General features: G+C 46.9%; 6 protein-coding genes across 7 annotated transcripts; 2 read left to right on the forward strand and 4 right to left on the reverse strand.

The window, feature by feature from the left end:
• Nucleotides 1-2,407: 2,407 nt before the first annotated feature.
• On the forward strand, nucleotides 2,408-9,201 carry BDBG_01127 (HAL protein kinase). The gene is made up of 2 exons (XM_002628173.2): nucleotides 2,408-6,608; nucleotides 6,681-9,201. Exons 1-2 carry the CDS (start codon nucleotides 5,042-5,044, stop codon nucleotides 7,175-7,177), a joined length of 2,064 nt encoding a protein of 687 aa, XP_002628219.1. The 5' UTR covers nucleotides 2,408-5,041; the 3' UTR covers nucleotides 7,178-9,201.
• On the reverse strand, nucleotides 7,934-9,893 carry BDBG_01128 (uncharacterized protein; the record flags this gene model as incomplete). The annotated part of the gene is made up of 5 exons (XM_031720197.1): nucleotides 7,934-8,137; nucleotides 8,195-8,233; nucleotides 8,315-9,129; nucleotides 9,473-9,670; nucleotides 9,844-9,893. 3 exons carry the CDS (start codon nucleotides 9,891-9,893, stop codon nucleotides 8,901-8,903), a joined length of 477 nt encoding a protein of 158 aa, XP_031576271.1. The 3' UTR covers nucleotides 7,934-8,137; nucleotides 8,195-8,233; nucleotides 8,315-8,900.
• A 2,575-nt stretch (nucleotides 9,894-12,468) lies between these two features.
• On the reverse strand, nucleotides 12,469-12,909 carry BDBG_01129 (uncharacterized protein; the record flags this gene model as incomplete). The annotated part of the gene is made up of 1 exon (XM_002628175.1): nucleotides 12,469-12,909. The coding sequence occupies one exon, from the start codon at nucleotides 12,907-12,909 to the stop codon at nucleotides 12,469-12,471; it is 441 nt and encodes a 146-aa protein (XP_002628221.1).
• A 432-nt stretch (nucleotides 12,910-13,341) lies between these two features.
• Nucleotides 13,342-14,052, reverse strand: BDBG_01130 (uncharacterized protein; the record flags this gene model as incomplete). Its single annotated transcript, XM_002628176.2, has 2 exons — nucleotides 13,342-13,796; nucleotides 13,857-14,052. 2 exons carry the CDS (start codon nucleotides 14,050-14,052, stop codon nucleotides 13,342-13,344), a joined length of 651 nt encoding a protein of 216 aa, XP_002628222.2.
• A 190-nt stretch (nucleotides 14,053-14,242) lies between these two features.
• Nucleotides 14,243-17,927, forward strand: BDBG_01131. 2 transcript variants are annotated; one of them, XM_031720198.1, is made up of 4 exons: nucleotides 14,268-15,616; nucleotides 15,675-15,981; nucleotides 16,055-16,638; nucleotides 16,773-17,731. In XM_031720198.1, exons 1-3 carry the CDS (start codon nucleotides 14,583-14,585, stop codon nucleotides 16,454-16,456), a joined length of 1,743 nt encoding a protein of 580 aa, XP_031576272.1. In that variant the 5' UTR covers nucleotides 14,268-14,582; the 3' UTR covers nucleotides 16,457-16,638; nucleotides 16,773-17,731. The 2 variants fall into 2 exon arrangements, with proteins under 2 accessions (XP_002628223.1, XP_031576272.1); XM_002628177.2 differs by having other exon boundaries at nucleotides 14,243-15,616; nucleotides 16,055-17,927.
• Nucleotides 16,369-18,207, reverse strand: BDBG_01132 (uncharacterized protein). The gene has a single exon (XM_002628178.2). The coding sequence runs from the start codon at nucleotides 17,479-17,481 to the stop codon at nucleotides 16,672-16,674; it is 810 nt and encodes a 269-aa protein (XP_002628224.1). The 5' UTR covers nucleotides 17,482-18,207; the 3' UTR covers nucleotides 16,369-16,671.
• Between the last annotated feature and the right edge of the window lie 796 nt (nucleotides 18,208-19,003).

Raw genomic sequence — 19,003 nt, forward strand, 5'->3', positions numbered from 1 at the left:
GTCGCTTCTTGACCCTTTCAACCCCGCGACTCCACGCGCGAGAGGGCAGCGCTCGCCCTCGCCGCCGAACATTTTGATCTGCCCTCCCTCGTCACACTGACGGCGACGCCCCGTTGGCCATGCGGCCCCCTCGCCGCGGTGAGGCCTCACAGCTGTGCCACATACACTAAACTTGCTCGTGGGTGCGCTGGGATTGGCTGTTTGAGTACTTCAAACTTCATTTTGCACTGGCTGGGCGAGAGGAGTGCACTGCCACCCCCCCCGCGCAACCTGGTGTGATTACCCCGCCCACCCTGAGGGACCAGTGGCTGATACCCGGCGCGCCGGGCCCTGGCAGACCCGGGGAGGCATCCCCAGTGGGCCTCTGGGGGGAGCTGCGGGGCGGTAGAGGAGGTGGTGGTAGGGGTGGTAAGGGGTGGTAGAGGCGGTGGTGGTAGAGGAGGTAAGGAGTGGAAGGGGTGGAAGGGGTGGTAAGAGGGGGGTAGGGGTGGAGAGTGGAAGTGGTAGGGTAGAGGGGGCTGCGCAAGTAGCAAAGCGAGCGTAAGCGAGCATTTGATGCTTGGAAATAATAATAATAATAATAATAATAATAATAATAATAATAATAAAAATATCGACGAGTTGCAGCTTCCGGATTACATACATACCTCAATCGATCAATGCTTTACTATGTATGTAGGTTGTCCCGCTCAGGACGGATGAAACAACCGCTGCCCGCGCAAGCACGCGAAGCAAATTCTGACATGGTTAATGAATTGGATGGATGGATGGAGATGAGTGTTTACATGTGGGTAGACCTCAGTTTTCTGAAAGTGATATCATTTATTATTTACTATCCCCACCTAGAAACATTTCTTCTTCTTGTTCTTATTCCTTTATTCCTCTATTCTCCTACCGCATTTATTTTGAAAAAAAAAAAAAAAAAAAAAGAAAAAGAAAAAGAAAAAGAAAAAAAATAGAGGACAACCCACGCCTTCCACTATCCCTGTAACGTGGGAGAGGTGTTTATGCGGGCGTATGCGGCCGGGGTCGGGGCAAACGAGGGACGAGGCTTCCGAAGACGCGCGGGCCACGCATAACCGAATGCATCCTGATCCTAAACAAGCAACGGGGAGAAGGAAAAATATCCCTCGCTCCGATGATTTTCAACGCCAGCCAAACCAAACCCTGCCAATCGAAGCGTGGGCTATTATTATTCCTATTTAATTAGATTATATTGATGGATTCAAAGGTGAGGCAATGTGAGGTAAACAAGGAATCAAGCGGCGAATAATCAGCCGGGCGGTTTTGGGGGGGAGTGTTTGTTGATGGGGTTTCAGATCGTCGCAATCATGACGAAAATCGGGGCGAAAAACGCGCGCCCCCTTCTCTTTGCCTGTTGGTTTCTTTTCTTTTGCGGGTGTTTTGCGGAGGTAACTATGGGTAGAAGTGACTGGAGGCTGGCATTATTGCTTTGTGTTGGTTTCAGTTTTGTTCAGGATTTTTCTGTTTCCCTCACAGGGGCCAAGCCGGTGAGGTTGAGAGGTTGAGGGGAGGTGAGGTGGTGTTTTAGTTATGTCAATGTGTAGTCATCAACAAAAAAAGGTCAGATCAAGATATCGTGATTTTGTCTTCCCCCCCCGATCCCGACTCACCGACACAACTCACAGAGTCACAGTACATAGCATAGTAGGGTATCTTAGCCTTTGCGTCGTCAGAATGATACAATAATAATACCTACCCACTACTAGCTAGGTAGCACCATAGCAGCCAATACCCCGCGGAGAAGGGACTGCTGACGCCTTCCCCCACCACATTTTCCTCATTCGTCACAGTAATACCAAGGCAGTCAGTCAGTCAGTCGTCAGCAGATAGAAGTCAGCCCTGAAAAGTGAACGCTACTAGGAATGGTATACGCTGTGCACGGGTGCTTGGATTTCCTATACGCATTTCTCGATTGGTTTTTATTTTTAGTATTTTCCTCCTTCAAATCGCGCTTGGACGGTTAATTATGCACGTAATAATGCGGGAACGAAGAAATGCGGAGAAAAGACTTCCCATGGATGAGAATGATGGGCAAATGTTTCTTGGGTGTTTTGGACGGAGAAATGATACGGAATCTTTCAATACAGGACCCGTATAATTACGGCCTATTACATACATTATACCATGGCGGACGGCACGATTTTTGCCCGACACACCGGGTCGGTCCAGGAATAGTTAGGCTAATATTTTAAACTTTCAAGGTCTTCTTTTTTTGGTTGCCTTCTTTTTCCTTTCTAGAATAACATTGAGCCCCCGGAACCGGCCAAATTTGCCTGTTTAATAATAATTCAAGCGGCGATCCAAGATTCGAGGTTCAAGGTTTATATCCCACTCCCCCCGCCCAGCCGCCAAGAAAGCACAGAATAATGATGTCCACACTTACGCTGCGTAGTAGCACAGTAGTACTCTCGAAGGTCCGCTGGCAAACCAAAAAAAAAAAAAAAAAAAAAAACCAAAAGCCAAGAATTAGAAGTAAGATGGGTGGGATAATTCATGTTTGTGAGAACCGGGGTTGTTGGGAGAGAGATGTTGGTCATAGCGAGGAGGACCCTTCTTTTTTTTTTTTTTTGTTATATACGTTGCACTAAGTAACCAAACCCTTGCTTGCTTGGCCCTTCGTTCTTGGCTGCCTTGGCTGGTTTGTTGTGATGGAATTCTTGATAGGATGGGACTTTTTTTCCCCTTTCTTTTCTCTCTTTCTTTGGCTTTGAGCGGGATGGGATGGGTTTCTTTTGCTCAGGTTTGGCATTGTGATGGTGGTAACAGTGGAGGCGGCATCAATAATCTGTGCTAATAATGGCAGTTAACTTTTAATATTGTACCGTGTACCAAGGTACCGTGGTACATCATACTGATAAACTATACGGATTACTTGTGCAGTGGATAAGTAATAAGTTTGGTATCAATAATATCATACATACATACCTCAGGAAATTAGTATGCATTTGTTGTATGCACTTTTAGAGTGTCTTCTCATTCAAATTTCAATCCATCATATTCCTCTCCCAAACTGTCCATCAAAGTCCAGATCTCGAATTCATTTTCCTTATTTGTCTTTGCCCACCGTTCTATCACCCTGACCGCTTTCAGTTTCTCTGTATTGTAGCAACAAGCTTAACCACCCAGCAATTAGTGATCGATACATTTCCGTAGTGGTGGGTTGTCATCGTTCTTGTAACCGAACCTTATCATCAATTTCTATTATACATATATATACATATAAAATAGGGTTTAGTCCCGAAAACTCACCCAAACGACCGCCGAACTCAATACTCCTTAACTGAGATGCAACTAAATGGCGGGAAAATGTATGGGGAAGAAAGTGAGAAGGAAAAGGCCATGGCGAGCGACCCTCGAACGGCGATCTTAAAAGAGAACACGAGGCGGCCGCATCATCGTCGTCGTCCTAAGCTGGATCATTTTGCTCAGCTACAGAGTACGTGCTTCCTAGGTGTTAGCTTGGGGAGCTGGATGAATAGATGAATGAACAGCCACGGTGCTGCGCTGCCATGTTGAGCATGAGGCTGCGCAGGAGGGAGCTTCGTTTTGGGGCTCTCAGTATGAATGATGTCACTCTCTCTTGGATTATTTGTATATCGGTCGGAGCGGGACTCTGAATTCCTGCAAAACCTTAAGAAAACGGCATATCTTCCACCCCGATCTAGCGAAATTTGCGAATACACGGGGTGGATGATAAGATGATATGGTTTTGCTTGAGTTTTATCTTTTCTATTTTTTTTTATGCCGAGGATCGCTCGAGAAATTTCTTCATCCCAATGGCCAAGCCAGGCGATTTTCAATTCACGAATACAGGATTACAGAATACATACAGACGGTATGGTATGGTATGTACCGTACAAGGGAGGCGATCGTAATGTAATTTGCGGTACCTGTGGCCAGTAACACCCGAGTCTTGGACATCATCCCGACATCATCGTCTTTATTTTACTTTTTTTGCAGCGATTACGATAACTTACATCCTGCATACGGTACATAGATACGGTACAGAGCTAGTTCGGCCGCAATAAGCGTTGCCCCCCTCCCTCCGCCAATCCGCCCTCCCATAATAGTAGCAAGTAATTCCCTCCCAAGGTCTTGTCTCGTCTCGATCTCCAAACTACACTTTGCATCACTAAGTTACTACAACCAACTTCGACTTGCTTCTTCTCAGGCGTGCCTACTTGGCTATCTTTTATCTTTTGTCTCCTCCGCTTCTTCCTTTTCCCTTCCTTCTTCTTGCTCTTCTTCGCTTCTTTCTTCTTGCTCTTCCCTGTCCTGTCTGTTCGTCTTCCTATCTCTCCGCTCTTCTGCTCCTACCTACGACTGATTTTTATACTTACTTTCTTTCTGTGCACTATACTCTCCACTCTACTGTCCAACGAGCACCAATTCCATACCCTCCCTTTCTCCAACCAAACCAAACTATCCAACAACCTGTATATCTGCTATCTGGTTTTCTGATGGGTTCTATATATTCAATCTGCTCCCCGACGTCCCTCACCTTCGCCCCGCGACACCTCTTCTCCCCCTCTGGCCGCTTCAGTTCTCTCCAGAGGGATTAGCCGCACTTCTCCTTATTCCGCCCCGTCAATTCTTCTTGAAGACCTGTTCTTCTTGGACGGGTTTCCAGGCGGCCGTCTTCTCCATTTAATTTTTATCCTGAATCCTTGATCACTTGACTTCTCTCCGCACATCCCGGTAGAGAACCGTCATTCGATTTCTTTCAAACCAGATACCCCAAATAACACGGAACTACATCCATCCATTGACCACTCATATCCTCGAGCGTTTCGAATACTGCCTAGGTAGCTAGCCGGGGACAAATCAAAAACGATACAGAAAAAAAAGATAAAAAATAAAAATAAAAATAGGAACCAAAGTATTAAAACAACAGTTTATCCGTCTGGCTGGACACGACCAATTTTCCTACTCCGTCGACCCCTAGACCTCTTCTGACCCTGCATTTGTTTGGGGGGTGTATAACGAAGGAAAGAGATTTGGGTTGTTATAAACAATCATGTCGGGTCCAATCACATCAAGTCATGTTGTGCACCCATCCGAGGGCCACTCACCAGCCGGCATTCCTGACCAGGCCGATTCCCAGCTCACAGCATCCTTTTCAAGTCTGATGCTGACAGCAGATCCGGAATTCGAAGGTATCCGTCTTGCAGACCTACCACAGGCTATCGTGGAAGAGGACGAAGAGACCGCTAGTGAGCCTCCTGAACCCTTGACTCCTACGAGTACTGTCAACGAGACTCCATTCAACAATGGTCATCCACACCTTGACACGGCGTCGAAGCCGCTTGTTGTCAACACCGATGCTCCCCCTCACTCTACATCAAAATCTTCGACTCGTCCCGCAAACGGTATTCCCGAAGCTGCCTCATTGTCCCCGACCCGCCGCGCATCACCTTTGAGAACTGCGTCCAAGTCTATCAAGTCGCTTTTCCGGAAGAAAAAGGGCAGTGCTGATGGCTTGGAGGAGTCTGCCGCACACACTTCAAACTCTTCTAACCTGCCAGGAACTTCCCACGCCCATAATATCTCGATAGTCACCAACATCATCCATCATGGTACTGTGCCATTCCCCTCCCGAAATTCACCAACAACCACGTCACGTTCGGGGTCACCACAATCGCCATCCTCACCTTCAAGTACGTTTAACGGTGTTGCTGCCGTCCTGCTAAGCAGCTCAACGCCTTCCGAGTCTAGTTTCGTCCATAGGAAACCAGCTCGAGCATCGACGGGACTAAGTTTGAAAAAAAGGAGCAAGATCATGTTCGGTTCGACTCCCAGACCCAACAGAATTGGTCAGAGAATACGATCCCCGAGCCTGAGTGATGTGCGGAGCCAACCGGAACGCCCTGGGTTTTCGATACCCGCTGTCGAGGGTGTGGGGTTGAAGTCACGTCGGATGAGCGCAAGTTTTCCAGACGACTTTGACGTCGACACTTGCGAATTAGACGAAGAGTACGTTAGGGCCAGCCGGGTTCCAGGGAAGAGGGCCAAAGAAATCGGGAAAGGTGCGACTGCAACCGTCAAGGTGATGTGTCGGAAAGGCGGGAAAAGACACGATCTGTATGCGGTAAAAGAGTTTAGGAAACGTGGACAACATGAGGACGAGGATGAATATATCAAGAAGGTCAAATCTGAGTATTCGATTGCAAAAAGCCTCGATCACCCTAATATCGTCAAGACATTTAGCCTTTGTACGCACAATGGACGTTGGAACCATGTGATGGAGATGTGCTCTTATGGGGAGCTATTTTCGCTAGTCCAGAAGGATTATCTTGGCGACATAGACATCCTTTGCTTCTTCAAACAAACTGTGCGCGGCATTGCCTATCTGCATGAAAACGGTATTGCTCACCGTGATATCAAGCTGGAGAATTTACTTCTTTCGGATGAGGGCCATATTAAAATAACAGACTTCGGCGTCTCGGAGGTATTCAGTGGTATCCATCCCGGCCTACGCTCTTCTGGCGGACGGTGTGGTAAAGAGATGAACGGTGTCCGTCTGTGCTCACCGGGCATATGTGGTAGTTTACCATATATTGCCCCAGAAGTTCTTGCAAAGAAGGGTAAGAATTTCATGTGTTCTTGCCTTGGTATTTTTAATTTTTAATTTCACTGCCGCTGACTGTGACACATAGATAAATATGACCCTCGTCCTCTTGATATTTGGTCATGCGCCATCGTCTACCTCTGCCTTCAATATCGCGGCAGCCCGTGGCCAGCAGCTGACAGCAAATACGTTCAATACGCCAATTTCCTCAATGGCTGGAATAAGTTCCTGAAGGAAAATCCGGACAGAATCATCACAGAGGACGAGTATCCGAAATGCGGTGAACTTTTCCGACGTCTTAAATATTTTGGCCTAAAACGCCTCATTCTAAAGATGCTCCATCCGGACCCTGCTAAACGTGCCACTATCCAAGAGGTCATGCACGACCGCTTTTTTAAAACAATTGAATGCTGCGCTCCGGAACCCATCGAACCGGGCAGGGTCGTCACTTCGATCGATGTCGCTAGCAGTGACAGTCACAGACTAGCTAGCAAGATGGTGGTGCAGAAAACTCATAACCATTTCCCACCTTCGAAGAGACTGCTCCCGCAACATCGATTTGACATGGGCGATGGATACCAGTAAAGGCTTCCCGACTCATCCTATTGTAACTCCGATTTTTCTTCTAGAATTACACCCTCTCATCCTCCTTACCCGTGATTGATCCCCTTTTGTCTTCACGCGAAAGACTTTTTTTTCATCATGTATCACCTTTCCCTTTGTAGATGGTTACGGGGTGGAAACTTGAAATGATTTTTCTCTTACTATTTACCATACATTGCGTGGGCTGGGGTTTCTTGCGGTTCCACTGTTTGTTTCACTTATGTCCATTGATTTTTTCTTTTTTTTTTTCATTTTCTATTCCTCTTTCGTGTCCTGCATTGGGATGTTTTGGTTGGGTTGGCTTTGTCTTCCTTCTACCCTGCGTTAACTTTCATAGCATTTTAAACCCCATGCTTCAAAAATATTTTTTTATTTATCTATGTTATTTATTTTCATTTTACATATTCCTTGCGTGACTCAGTACATATACACGGCGGCGCGATGGTGGCTTTGTTCTTATTCCCTGCTTCTTTTGTTGTATGCCCTGGCTATTAATCGTACTAATACTACTACTTTTCTTCGTTTTTCTCCTTTGCTAGCCGGCCAGTCTATCGATTTTAGGTTGTCGCTTCAATCTTTACATGGAGAAATTATGGTTTTTTTTTGGTACATAATTGAAGGAGCGTGGTTGTTTCATTACCCTCCCCCCACTTTTTTTTGTATCCTTTTGTTCTTTTCATAAACCTTTTTCAAATTCGTTAACCCTCTTCGAAATACCCGGGTAATTAATGGGTTAGTTTAGTTTAACAGCGAAGACACTATTTACCAACGAGTGTATTTTGCTTGCTTGGAGCGTTCTTACACTTTACCCCCCATCTCTCTTGTGGTTTTCCCTTTCCCTCCTCTTGTTCACACAGTTGTCTCTCTGAGACCAGCTCCTAGTTTCTTTCCCCCTTGTCTTGTCCTTTCTAACTATTCCCTCTGTTACCTAATACATTGATACTGTCGTTCTGCCTGTCAACGCGTGCTTTGCCTATCTTGCTTCAGTGACATATATACCTAATATATATATTCGCAATGGTGGCTCGGGTACCGTACCTAGATAGCATCGTCGGCTACTGTATATACATACCCAACCTGATAACAATGAATAGAATGAATAGAATGAATAATGTTTACTTTTATATTTTGAGAAAGATGAAGACAGAGAAAAGAGGCATGCTAACGCAAAACCAGACTCCGCAATTTCCCAAGGCGCAGCTGTGCCTACCTACCTACATACATAATAATACCTAACTCACTCCGTCACAGTCTCATCAGCAATTTTTCATCAATCTGAGCAGCGGTGAACACCCACACACACACACACACACACACAAAACAACAGCACATTCCCCCCCCACCGGGCCGGGGCCTTCTCCAACGTCCAAGCCCCCCTTGGCGCGTAATCGGGGCCGCCCGGCTCGGCCGAAATTCTACAGACTGCAACTAATTAATCCTGGGATGAGATCTGCAGATCCCATCGGTTTCAAACTTTCGGGAGCTGGGTGGCTTGCTTGGCGGGTTGGCTGGGGCGTCGGTATTTAAATTTTGGGGTCTTGGCGTGAATAGTTTGCTGGTAACTATCTCCCATGAAAAGGGGGATGATAAGGTGATGATGATCATGATGATGATGATGATTGGGGTGTCGTGGTATCACACCACCTGCAATGTGTGGTCTCTCACGGGGGGGCGGCGTCCTTGGGTCCTCCAGTCCTCACGTCCATTATCCCCTGCTCCTCTGTATACCCATACTTTTGCTGTGCTGGCTATTGTGCGGGAGCGCGCAGGGAGTTAAACGCCAAGAATAGGAACGCGCAAACATACTGTACAGATCGTAGTTTGGCAAACTATTATTGAAGTTGCTTGGCAGGGCGACTTTGAGTGTGAAGACTTCTCTCCATATGGAGTAAACGGGGGCGGAGTCAACATATGCTTGCCTCGGGTGCAATGATCTACAATACATACAAACTCGTCAGAGACAATATTTAAGCTATTTAACCTTATTTTATTTTTTCACTAGTTTTTGTTTTTCTCCCTCCCTAAGGCACAAGAGGCGCAGCAGGTCGGCTTCTTTTTCTGTTTCCTCCTTCCGGTGGTGGACAAACGAAGAAATCGAACCTTGTGGTTTTTCTTGGCTGGTTCTGCATTGTACATGTACATGTACAGTACATGTAGATCCGGAATAGGAGCGGGTGCGGGTGCCTCGCGATGGTACCATATTTGGTTTTTTCTTTCCCCTCCAATTTTGGCAAAGGACGGCAACCGGAGGGAAGGGAAAACTATACGGGAGCGTACTGAGGTACGCCGGCTTGTAATGCCGTTCCGCCGGCCACCCGGTTTCCCTTTGTTTCATTTTTGATTCTCCGCCCTTCTTGGCCTTCAACATCTTGGCAAAGGAAAATGTGGTTGTTGTGTCCCTCCCTCTCGTACAGAGTACTCCGTAGTCGGGCCGTAGTCGTGTGCCACACAAGGTATACAGACACAGGGGACCCTCTGAGGAGAACAACAACAACCAAAATAAGAAGAGACCCTATGCAGCCAAGCTTTGCAGCGTCATCGTTTTCATCAGTCTCATCACCACCACCACAACCGTCAACATCACCTGCTGCATTCCCTCGCTCCACGACTCACAGAGAATACCGACTCACAGAGAAATACCGACTTACAGAGAATACGTGCAGATCCAGTAATTCTTTATCTCTTCCCATTTGCACATAATGTTCTGTTGGTTGTAGATGGCGTGTAGGGGAAAATTGAAAGAGAAATGAGACATAACGCGACATGCGCGACATGCACACAGAACATCGCCCGAATCTGGGAGTTGCTAACCCCCCCACCCGGGTGGGGTTCTACTTTCTTTTGACCAACTAAACGTCCCGTTGCAGGACCACGATTTTGGCTTCATCTTTCAAAAGAATATATGCAGGGCATAGAAGATAGCTGGAGGAATGGCACAATGGTCTGAATTCGATCAAATCGCACATCCAGGCTAGGCGGGTTTTGATATGATGGCATGAATATAAATTTATGCAGATCTGCAGAGTTCTGGAAGTCGAACACATGGACTGTATATACTGTACAGTATGTGCATGGAATTTTGTCTACCGTCTTCAGCTGGGTGAGGTGCTGCTTCCTTCAGTACATGTCATCACCTATTTTTCATTTTGTTTCGACCATCCCGCGGATGTGTATTGATCGAGAACGGCAGCCTGCCGATACATAGTCAAAGTCGAGGTCCGCATCCTGCAACCCTGGGTGTAATTTGTTGAGATAAGTTACATCAAGCACAGGGGGCGCGAAAGGGAAAAGAAAAGCCTTGTTTCTGGTTCAGGTCAATCCTGAAACCTTCCGACGCCCCATTGCTAATACTGTGTAGTAGTCGTGGATAGGGTTAACATAAGATTCTCTGGCGAAACGGAAGAATCCGGTTATCTGTACGAGTGCAGGGGAATAAGACGTCTTGACGTTTTCAGGAATGCTTCCTGTAGCAGTCGAGCGTTGAGCAAGCATGCACGCACACATGTATTTCTTGGCCTATCTGTGAGAGGTGAAATCCGTGTGAGAGGCGTGCGGCAAAGAGAAAGCACAAGTTGCGTAAGCTCAAGTCATGGAATGATACTGCATATACCTTATCTCCCCAGGAAAGGAACGTGAGACACTTGGCGGTGTAATGATAATATGCCTCGCCGGGATTGGTGACTGAATGGTTAGCTTGGCTGTGGGACGTTTTGGTCGTTAGATCTGGGAAGAAATCCAATAGCAAGCGGCATTCACGGATAGCTAGAAGGAGGAGCGAATAGTGGTCTTCACTTTGAACATCGGGGAAGATAGGAAAATCAGTCACTTCACGCACTGCCTGGTTTATTTGGTCCTGGTCTTTCTCATTGTCTCTATAGAGTTCCTAGTTCTCATCAGGTCGCATGCGGACTTGAACGTGTGATTGAGGTTAGATATCGGGCCTTTGCCGAACCTTCCACAAGGCGCACAACAGCTCGCTGCCTCTTCATTTTCTATCAACATAGCCACGGCATATCTACTCCGTAAGTAGTCATACCGACAACGAGTTGAACAGTCATACACCAAGGAGCGCAACTGGAACCTCATCAATTAGCCAATTGCATTGGCACGAAGAGAGACAATCTTCAGGAGGTAGACGCAAAACAAAGCATCGCCAAGCAAATAGTTCTTGGTTACACTTCCACAGAAGAAACATGACAAGCCCCGAAAACCAACGCTGCCAAGTCCTCTCATCGCCAAGAGCCAAGAGCCAAGGCCGGGGACGCGTAGATCGGAGCGCCAAGACCTAGGGGCGGGTGCGTGGAGGGACGGGATCCACGGGGCGCACTTCCTTTTTTGTTCCATCCCCAACTTCCAAGGGTCCATTCTCATTGCTTTTTCTCGTGTTTTTTCCTTTCTGTAGGTGGCTCGGCTTGTTCCTTTCAGGGAATGGAAATGTACGCAGCGTATGTAAGGGATGTCAGAGTATTTACGGTATGGTCACGGCGACGTTTGATTCCATACCATACGGATGCAGCGTCTGCAAAAACTTTGAACGCTTGAAATTTTAAATAACCAGTGTATGGGTTGTTACCTCGGTGAGAGGCTTAGGATGGCGACAATTTTGTTCTTCTCCCTTTGATGGCATAGATTAAGTTTGTGAGGTCGCCCTCACGCCTGCATGTATAAGTTATATATCTAGGTCGCAAATTGGCAGAAGAATTTTTGAGAGAGAAAGGGAGTTCGTTTGCATAGAAGGATGAAAGTTAGAACCTGAACCTGGCATTGCCAGATCTGTCTGTCATATTGTATGTCTTCTACTTAAAAGAACGAAGCCCCATGCGCAATTTAGTATGGCTCCTCACTGCGGAATGCATCGACCAACTTTTAAGGCCTCCAGGTTGAAGGAGAGGGCATTAAAACGGACACCTCCGAAATGCACGACAGCAATGCTGCATCTGCTTCTCCCGCCGTAAATGTCAGGGTAGGCACGCTCTATCAGACACCTCGGAAGCTCACTGAGTCATTTTCGGGACCATTAAAGAACGACAAAGCCATAGTACTTGTTTAGAACGATGGGCAACTCGCTCCTGTAATGTACCGGTCGGTCTTCATTCGCTCTTTTAGCCTTCTTTTCCTCTTTTTCTGAGATCCCATCTGACAGACAACGGGTTCCGTTTCAAACATACCATTGTTTGTGACTGCTTCCAATTCAGGCCATCAGGACCTCAAGAGGGTTCCTCAAACCCTTTAAGCTATTGGCGCATGTAACATGGGGAAGGCGTCTGAAAACATCATCCCTCCCCGTCTTCTACATGAAACCCTACTATTATTTCGTCTGAATCCATTCCTGCCATGCCTGTTTGTTCTTGAAATTGACAAGCAACAGCGTGCGTGTCGTGCATGGCGTCACGAGTTGTTTCCCGTGGGCGGCTAGGAGGAGCCATCTCAATCGGAATAGTCTCGAATTTTGTGACAAGTGGACTTGCATGTGCATGTTCCTGAACCTCTGATAAGAAGTTGTCGAGACGGTGCACCTTTGGTGGCTCAGATTGGCTGTGAGACGATGGCTCCACGCCAGATGGGATTCTGGCAGTTTGGATGTTACGAGACATCTGCGATGCGAAAAAGAATATCACACCAACAAGAGGTTTCCCACCCGTCTCGAGATTTCCTGGATTTTGCATCTGATCAACATGCTCGCTGTCTTTGGGCTGTCCGCGTTGAAACAACATGATGGGGAATCAGGCCAGATATTGGGAAGAAAGGCTATTAAGCGTCAGGAAATGGCATCTGCGGTACGGTTGAATAATTGAAAGAATATGGAGCCGAATTTCTGGATAATGCTAGGTATTCCCAAATGTACCGCCTGTACGCTGGGTCATGAACTTTCCCCTCATTCTGACCAGGGCTTGTGCGTTGTGCCGAATCCAAGACAACCTTCAGCTGACATGGAGAACCCTGCAACGGAGAAGATTGCCAGATCGACATAGCTGTACCGTTGTATCCTGTCAAGTTCCTTTGAACTCCGAAGGTAAATGTGAAGCAGGTTCATAGTCCCCAGAAGAAGATGCGCCTCAACAACCAGGGCGCTGCTTGGCATTTAACCCATGAGTCGTCCAAAATGGGCAACCCGTAAAAGCGCAGTGGCAAGGCATCAAAAGATCTTAAAAGTCTTGAATGCCAGTTTCGCCTTTCAGTTCTTCCTTTTGATGGCCTTCATCGTCTTCATCAAGCATGAAATGTGGTTCCTCGTCGTCGAAATACCGCTCTTGCTCTTCATTCCAGTCATCATATTCCTCATTTTGATCAACAGCGGTGTAATCAAACTCATGATCCGCACCCCTCAGAAACCGCAGCTCCATTTCCCAGCGCCATCGTTCAGCGCCCTCTTCCTTCGTTTCTGGTATCTCATCCTGATCCTCGGCGAGAATCTCGCCGTTGGGCCCGCGGGTGTATGTGACGGTCGCATTAGGGTCGGGATGCGCCAGTGCCTCCATTTTAGCCTCTGATCTCAATAGATCGGCTTCAAGTACGCCAGAGTATCCCTTAGCGCGACCTTCTTCCTCCCTCTCTGTAGCACTTTGGAATCGTCTAATCAGGCGGTCGTAGAGAAGGGGGTCTATTGCCAAAGCTGTTAGCAGCGAATGTAAACTAACGTTAGGAACAAACAAAAGCTAACCAGCTAGTTCGAGAGCCGCAGAAAAGTACTCTGGGTGCGCATCGAGATATCGTTTCCGACGATTCTTCACTTGGACAGAGGCAGGAGGATTTATAGGTGGTGGTTCTTGAGCTGGTTGATCTGTCTGTCTATTGCAGCTATGGGGCTGCATATAAGTGCCTGTATTCATTGGAAAGAACGGCACTGTGTCCGACATCCCAAGCACATTCTGCTAGACGGGGGTTTCTTCAAAATTCTGACAAATTTGTGAGCTTTGGCAATGTCTGCCCATATGAAATGGTCGAGTAAGAAATGGCGCTGATGGCGTACGGTAACTACGTACGGGCGCCAATGACGGATCTTAAGGTTGCGGCTACGCGCCCGGACCATCCAGTTGACGCTAAGCCTGATTAGAATATATTTGAACTTCATCCCAGTCTCAAGTTGGCTTCAACACGCTCATGATAGATCATTCTGCTGTCTTCTAGCTCAAGCTCGTTCTGAATTCCCTGTATCATACTGCGTATACTGCCAATCTCCGCTATACCTGTCCCTTGGTGAAGCCAAGCTCGTTAGCTTTCAGCTGTTTTGTGCGGCATATGCCCCACATAATTTTAATATTTCAAGACCCGTTCGATCCTGCCACCTATCCAAGTCTTCCTGCTCTGCTTCATCGCACTAGTCTTTCATAGATGAGCGAGATACTCGGATTACTTTTAAATATATTTTTGGTTCCGTACCGCTGCCATGCCAGCTAGAAAATCCCCCTCTAAGGGTGGGAAGTCCGCTCAGAAAGTGGAAGATAAACGGAAACCACCCTCACAATCCCAGGGCACCGAGAATCGAGTCTTTTCCGCACCAAAAACTATTCAATTGATTGGCCTCGCTATTCTGCTTCTGGTGCTTACGGCCACCTATTCTCCAATATCTCAATTGACACTCTCGCCAGTCTATGGATCCGTCCCATCAGCAGCCTTCCACCAGAGGGGGATGATGGTGGCTGCTCTCAGTGGATGGTTCGCAAAGGACCAAATCAGGAAACGGCTATCCACAAAGATCATGAACGTCTTGCCGGTGCTAGCCTTCACAATTCCGACTATTCAGTTTTTCCTGTTTATGCGAAGCGCCCAGCTGGGCGTTGTATATGGCCCTCTCTTGACAGAACTCCTCACATATTTCCCTTTGGTGTTTTTGTCCGTCTCTTCAGTGGCCATGTTGCTTGAAGACGCAGATTTGAGGCGGTACGGTGAGACTTTGGGGAATCATGGACCCTTTTTTGGGTCGTATATTCTCTTTATCACCCTCCAAAAGTTTGTTGGTATTTTGTTGCCTGGGTATATTGGAAAGAACGCCTTGATGGCTCGCATTCCGCTACAACTTATAACTGCGTCCCTTTACGCCATTTCTCTCCCATCGAAATGGTTATTGCTCGCGTTACCCCCATTGCTGTTTTCGTCTGGATATAACGTGCACTTTCCTTTCAAGCATACAACGGCACTTTTGAACTCAACCTTACAAGCGGAAGATTTCGTTTTGTTGCACCGAGAGGAGTCATTGACGGGATACCTATCCGTTTTGGAGAACGTCAAGGAACACTATAGGGTGATGAGGTGTGATCATAGTCTTTTAGGCGGAGAATGGACCCAAATGCCTAACGCGCAATATCCGGAAGTCAGAGAGCCTATATATTCGATTTTTACGATGTTAGAGGCGGTGAGGTTGATCAAAAATGATGATGGAAGTTCAAGGATGGGAGGCACTGGGACCAATTCTCTCGTTGTGTAAATGAGTTCATCGCTTATTCCTTGCTGGGATGATTTATGCTAATCTCAAACACAGCGGCCTCGGAATCGGTACAACGCCCACCGCACTCGTAAATCACGGCATAGATACAACAGTTGTCGAGATAGACCCTGCAGTACTCCATCTTGCTGAGGATTACTTCAGCCTTCCAAAAAACTTTACACCAGTTATACAAGACGCGGTCAAATTCGTAGACGAAGCAAGCAGAGCGACTCCGGCCCCTACATTTGACTATATTGTGCACGATGTTTTTACTGGCGGAGTAGAGCCAGTTAGCTTGTTCACGATAGAGTTTATGAAAGGTCTCCGCTCGCTTCTGAAGGAAGACGGCGTTATTGCTATTGTTAGTTTATTCTCGTTTTATCTCCTGATACTTTCGTTTAGCCTCGCTTACACAGTGACCCAAAATCCAACAGAACTACGCTGGAGATTTGACCCTACCCTCTTCTGGTCTTATTGTTCGAACGATCAGGGCTGTTTTCCCAAGTTGCCGGATATTCCGTGAGAGCGAACCGCCTGCAGATACCAGGGAAGGCGATTTTACCAATATGGTTATCTTCTGTAAACTGACGGATTCGCCCTTGGAGTTCCGAAACACTACCGATGCCGACTTTCTCGGCAGCAAGTCCAGGGAAGCGTATCTGATGCCTCAACTTGAAATTGAGGCTGCTTCTTTTGCAAAAGCCGAGGATGGCCAGCAGGATGTCCTTGCAGAAGGCCAAGTTGGAGACTTGGTAAGGTGGCATTCTCAAAGCGCTGCTGGCCATTGGAGTATTATGAGGACAGTTCTCCCTCACGTTATTTGGGAGAACTGGTGATTTTCACTTCGATTATGTTGCTGACACGGGAATTCATCAATGACGCTGGACGCCAGGGATTCGTTCTCCCTGCTCAGGTTATTCTGTTCCGGGTATCTCATGCCTGTTGTATATATATGTACAACATAGACTTCTATCTTTGTCTTTCTATCTCATCTATAAGCCCGCATTCGTATCTTGTTGTGAGTCATCACATTTCCCAAAACTGTATACATTCAAAGGATCGCCTTCTCTTGTTTTATCAAATTCTTCCTTATTGCCGCAATATCCTGATCACTAAATCCCATCCCGTTCTTCAAATACCCCTCCGCCCCAGCATATTTCTCATCCACCCACTTCATTGTCGCCATGATCGCCGCCGCCTTTGCTGAAACCATCCTCTCCGCCCCCTCCCTATCACCATCAAAAGCTAGATGAGCCAACACCCTATCAATAGACTGTTGTCGCAACTCACCCAACCCAGCCTCAGTGAGCTCATACTCTCGCCCAATAACCTCATCATCCAGAAGCCCGGCGATCCGCAAAATCAGCGCGGCGCATACACCCGTCCTGTCCTTTCCGGCCGAACAATGGAACAACAACGGCTCCTCAGGCCTGTCGCGGATATGTTCAAACACAGCACGGAACGCTCCCCCCGCAGCGCCCGCCCTCAGTATCTCTGCATACGCGCGCATGAATCCTTGCGGTCCGTCAGAGGAGGCATAGTCCATATAGCGCAACGCAAGGCCTTCGGGACTTGCATCCTGGTCTTTGAAAACGGGGACGTGGCGGCGGGTTGTTCCGGGTATGTCGATTGAGGGGGAGCGCTCGCACTCGGGGATAGAGCGGAAGTCGTAGATGGTAGTTATGCCGAGTTTACTGGTAAGGTAGTTTGCACCTTCGGGTGTGGTGTTGGACAGAGTAGCGCAGCGGAAAATGAAGTTGCGCCGCACGGAGGTAGTAGGCGAAATTGCGTAGCCGCCCAGGTCACGGAGGTTGGCAATGCCATCCGCGGAGTGGAAGGGAGGGGAGGGGAGGTTGGTCATGTTTATCTTTCTTTCTTCTCGGTTCTTAATACCACCGTATATTCTTTTCTGTTTTCCTTCTTGCCGAGGGATGGTGGGACTATTTACAGCCTCGTCTCCTTGCTGGATTGCGATATATTTCTCACTTTGTTTTTTATTTTGCTTTCGATAATCGAATTCAAAGCCTCACCATTATTAGAATCGAATTGATTTACATAAATCTAAAATGTATTTAACATGGCACAGACGTAGAGATAAGAGCGGATTATTTAATCCATTATTTGTAGCTGCCCCGCGGTGGATAACAATATGGATTTTTGCCGAGGCCTACTGCTGTGCAATTTTGCAGAGTCCCTGTGTACTAACTACATACTCAACGCGGGAACCAAACGGACACGTCCCCGAAGGGTAGGCTAATATCCGCCGTATAAACAATGTTTACGATTCTATTCTATAGAAAAGGGAGAAAACTATATTGTTCACAAAAGTTTTATAAGCTGGGGAATGAGATGCTTTCACGCTCTTCTTGATGATGATTATGGGACTGTATGCAATAAATCAGCCCAGTCCGAAGGCAATGGACACCTGCCGACTTCAACAATCTTTGCATCTGGAATTCAACACTCCAGATTCATGGCTCATATTCAACTTTTGTTACATGGGCAATTTTATCCATAATTGATCATAGCGATTATTTCTCAACTTCTCATCTTCCGCTTCAGAATCGTCGGTTAGGGCTGAGTTAAAAATATATATATAGATAGATTCTTTTTTAATTTCCAAAAACAGATCCAGTATACATGAAATATTTAAAAATATGCAGCGAACAAGATATTTGAACAAATGGAAGAATTCACCGACTTGGCCTTTCAAAATCCGGCGTGAGGGAGATGTAGAAGCCTATTTGATTTGTTTGCCGCTGGATCGTATCCCAAGGAATTTCGCGTACAAATTCTTTTTCCGAGTAATGTATTCGCATATGTATGGGAAAGGTTCGCAAGGTTAACGCAAACTATCTCTGTTTTTCATACGGACTTGAGATCTGGGATTGAGAAAGGCCGGGAATTATTTTGTTTGCCGAGAATTGGTTGTGCTCGTTTGGTTTTTGACATTCAGCCCATAGATGGAGAAAAGGCGCCTCTCAGGGGAAAACCATCCAAATTCCATATTCTCTCTGAGGGATAAAACAATTGATTCCAATCGTATGCTCATTAGGGAAATTCTCGTTTGTCTAGAGACAGTGAAGTCGGTAAGTGTGACAATGTGAGCTTTGCTCCCGATCTGTTGACAAAGGTTAGAGCATAATTTAATTTTCCGGTTATTTATCCCTATCCCAAAGAGCTCCAATCTCACATCGACCACGCGCTGCGAAGGTCAAGCTTTCAGCCCGAGACGTAGGAAAGAGGTGGACCAAAATTCAGTAGAAACAGTTGTCGATTATCATTCTTAACTACGCATCCATAGTCCTCAAGAGGCCTTGGCCTACCGTACCCCCCGAGGGAATTTTCCCTGGTTTGCAGTATTAAGCACTTATCAAAGTTCG

The sequence above is a fragment of the Blastomyces gilchristii genome (genome assembly GCF_000003855.2).
Source record: "Blastomyces gilchristii SLH14081 genomic scaffold supercont1.2, whole genome shotgun sequence".
Taxonomy (NCBI): domain Eukaryota; kingdom Fungi; phylum Ascomycota; class Eurotiomycetes; order Onygenales; family Ajellomycetaceae; genus Blastomyces; species Blastomyces gilchristii.

Excerpts from the sequence above, each read along its gene's own strand:
- BDBG_01127 (XM_002628173.2), top strand. The coding sequence starts at position 5,042 with ATGTCGGGTCCAATCACATCAAGTCATGTTGTGCACCCATCCGAGGGC. Across the intron at positions 6,609-6,680 it reads AGAAGTTCTTGCAAAGAAGG|ATAAATATGACCCTCGTCCT; the intron begins GTAAGAATTTCA and ends TGTGACACATAG.
- BDBG_01131 (XM_002628177.2), top strand. The coding sequence starts at position 14,583 with ATGCCAGCTAGAAAATCCCCCTCTAAGGGTGGGAAGTCCGCTCAGAAA. Across the intron at positions 15,617-15,674 it reads GGGACCAATTCTCTCGTTGT|CGGCCTCGGAATCGGTACAA; the intron begins GTAAATGAGTTC and ends TCTCAAACACAG. Across the intron at positions 15,982-16,054 it reads AAGACGGCGTTATTGCTATT|AACTACGCTGGAGATTTGAC; the intron begins GTTAGTTTATTC and ends AAAATCCAACAG.
- BDBG_01132 (XM_002628178.2), bottom strand. The coding sequence starts at position 17,481 with ATGACCAACCTCCCCTCCCCTCCCTTCCACTCCGCGGATGGCATTGCC.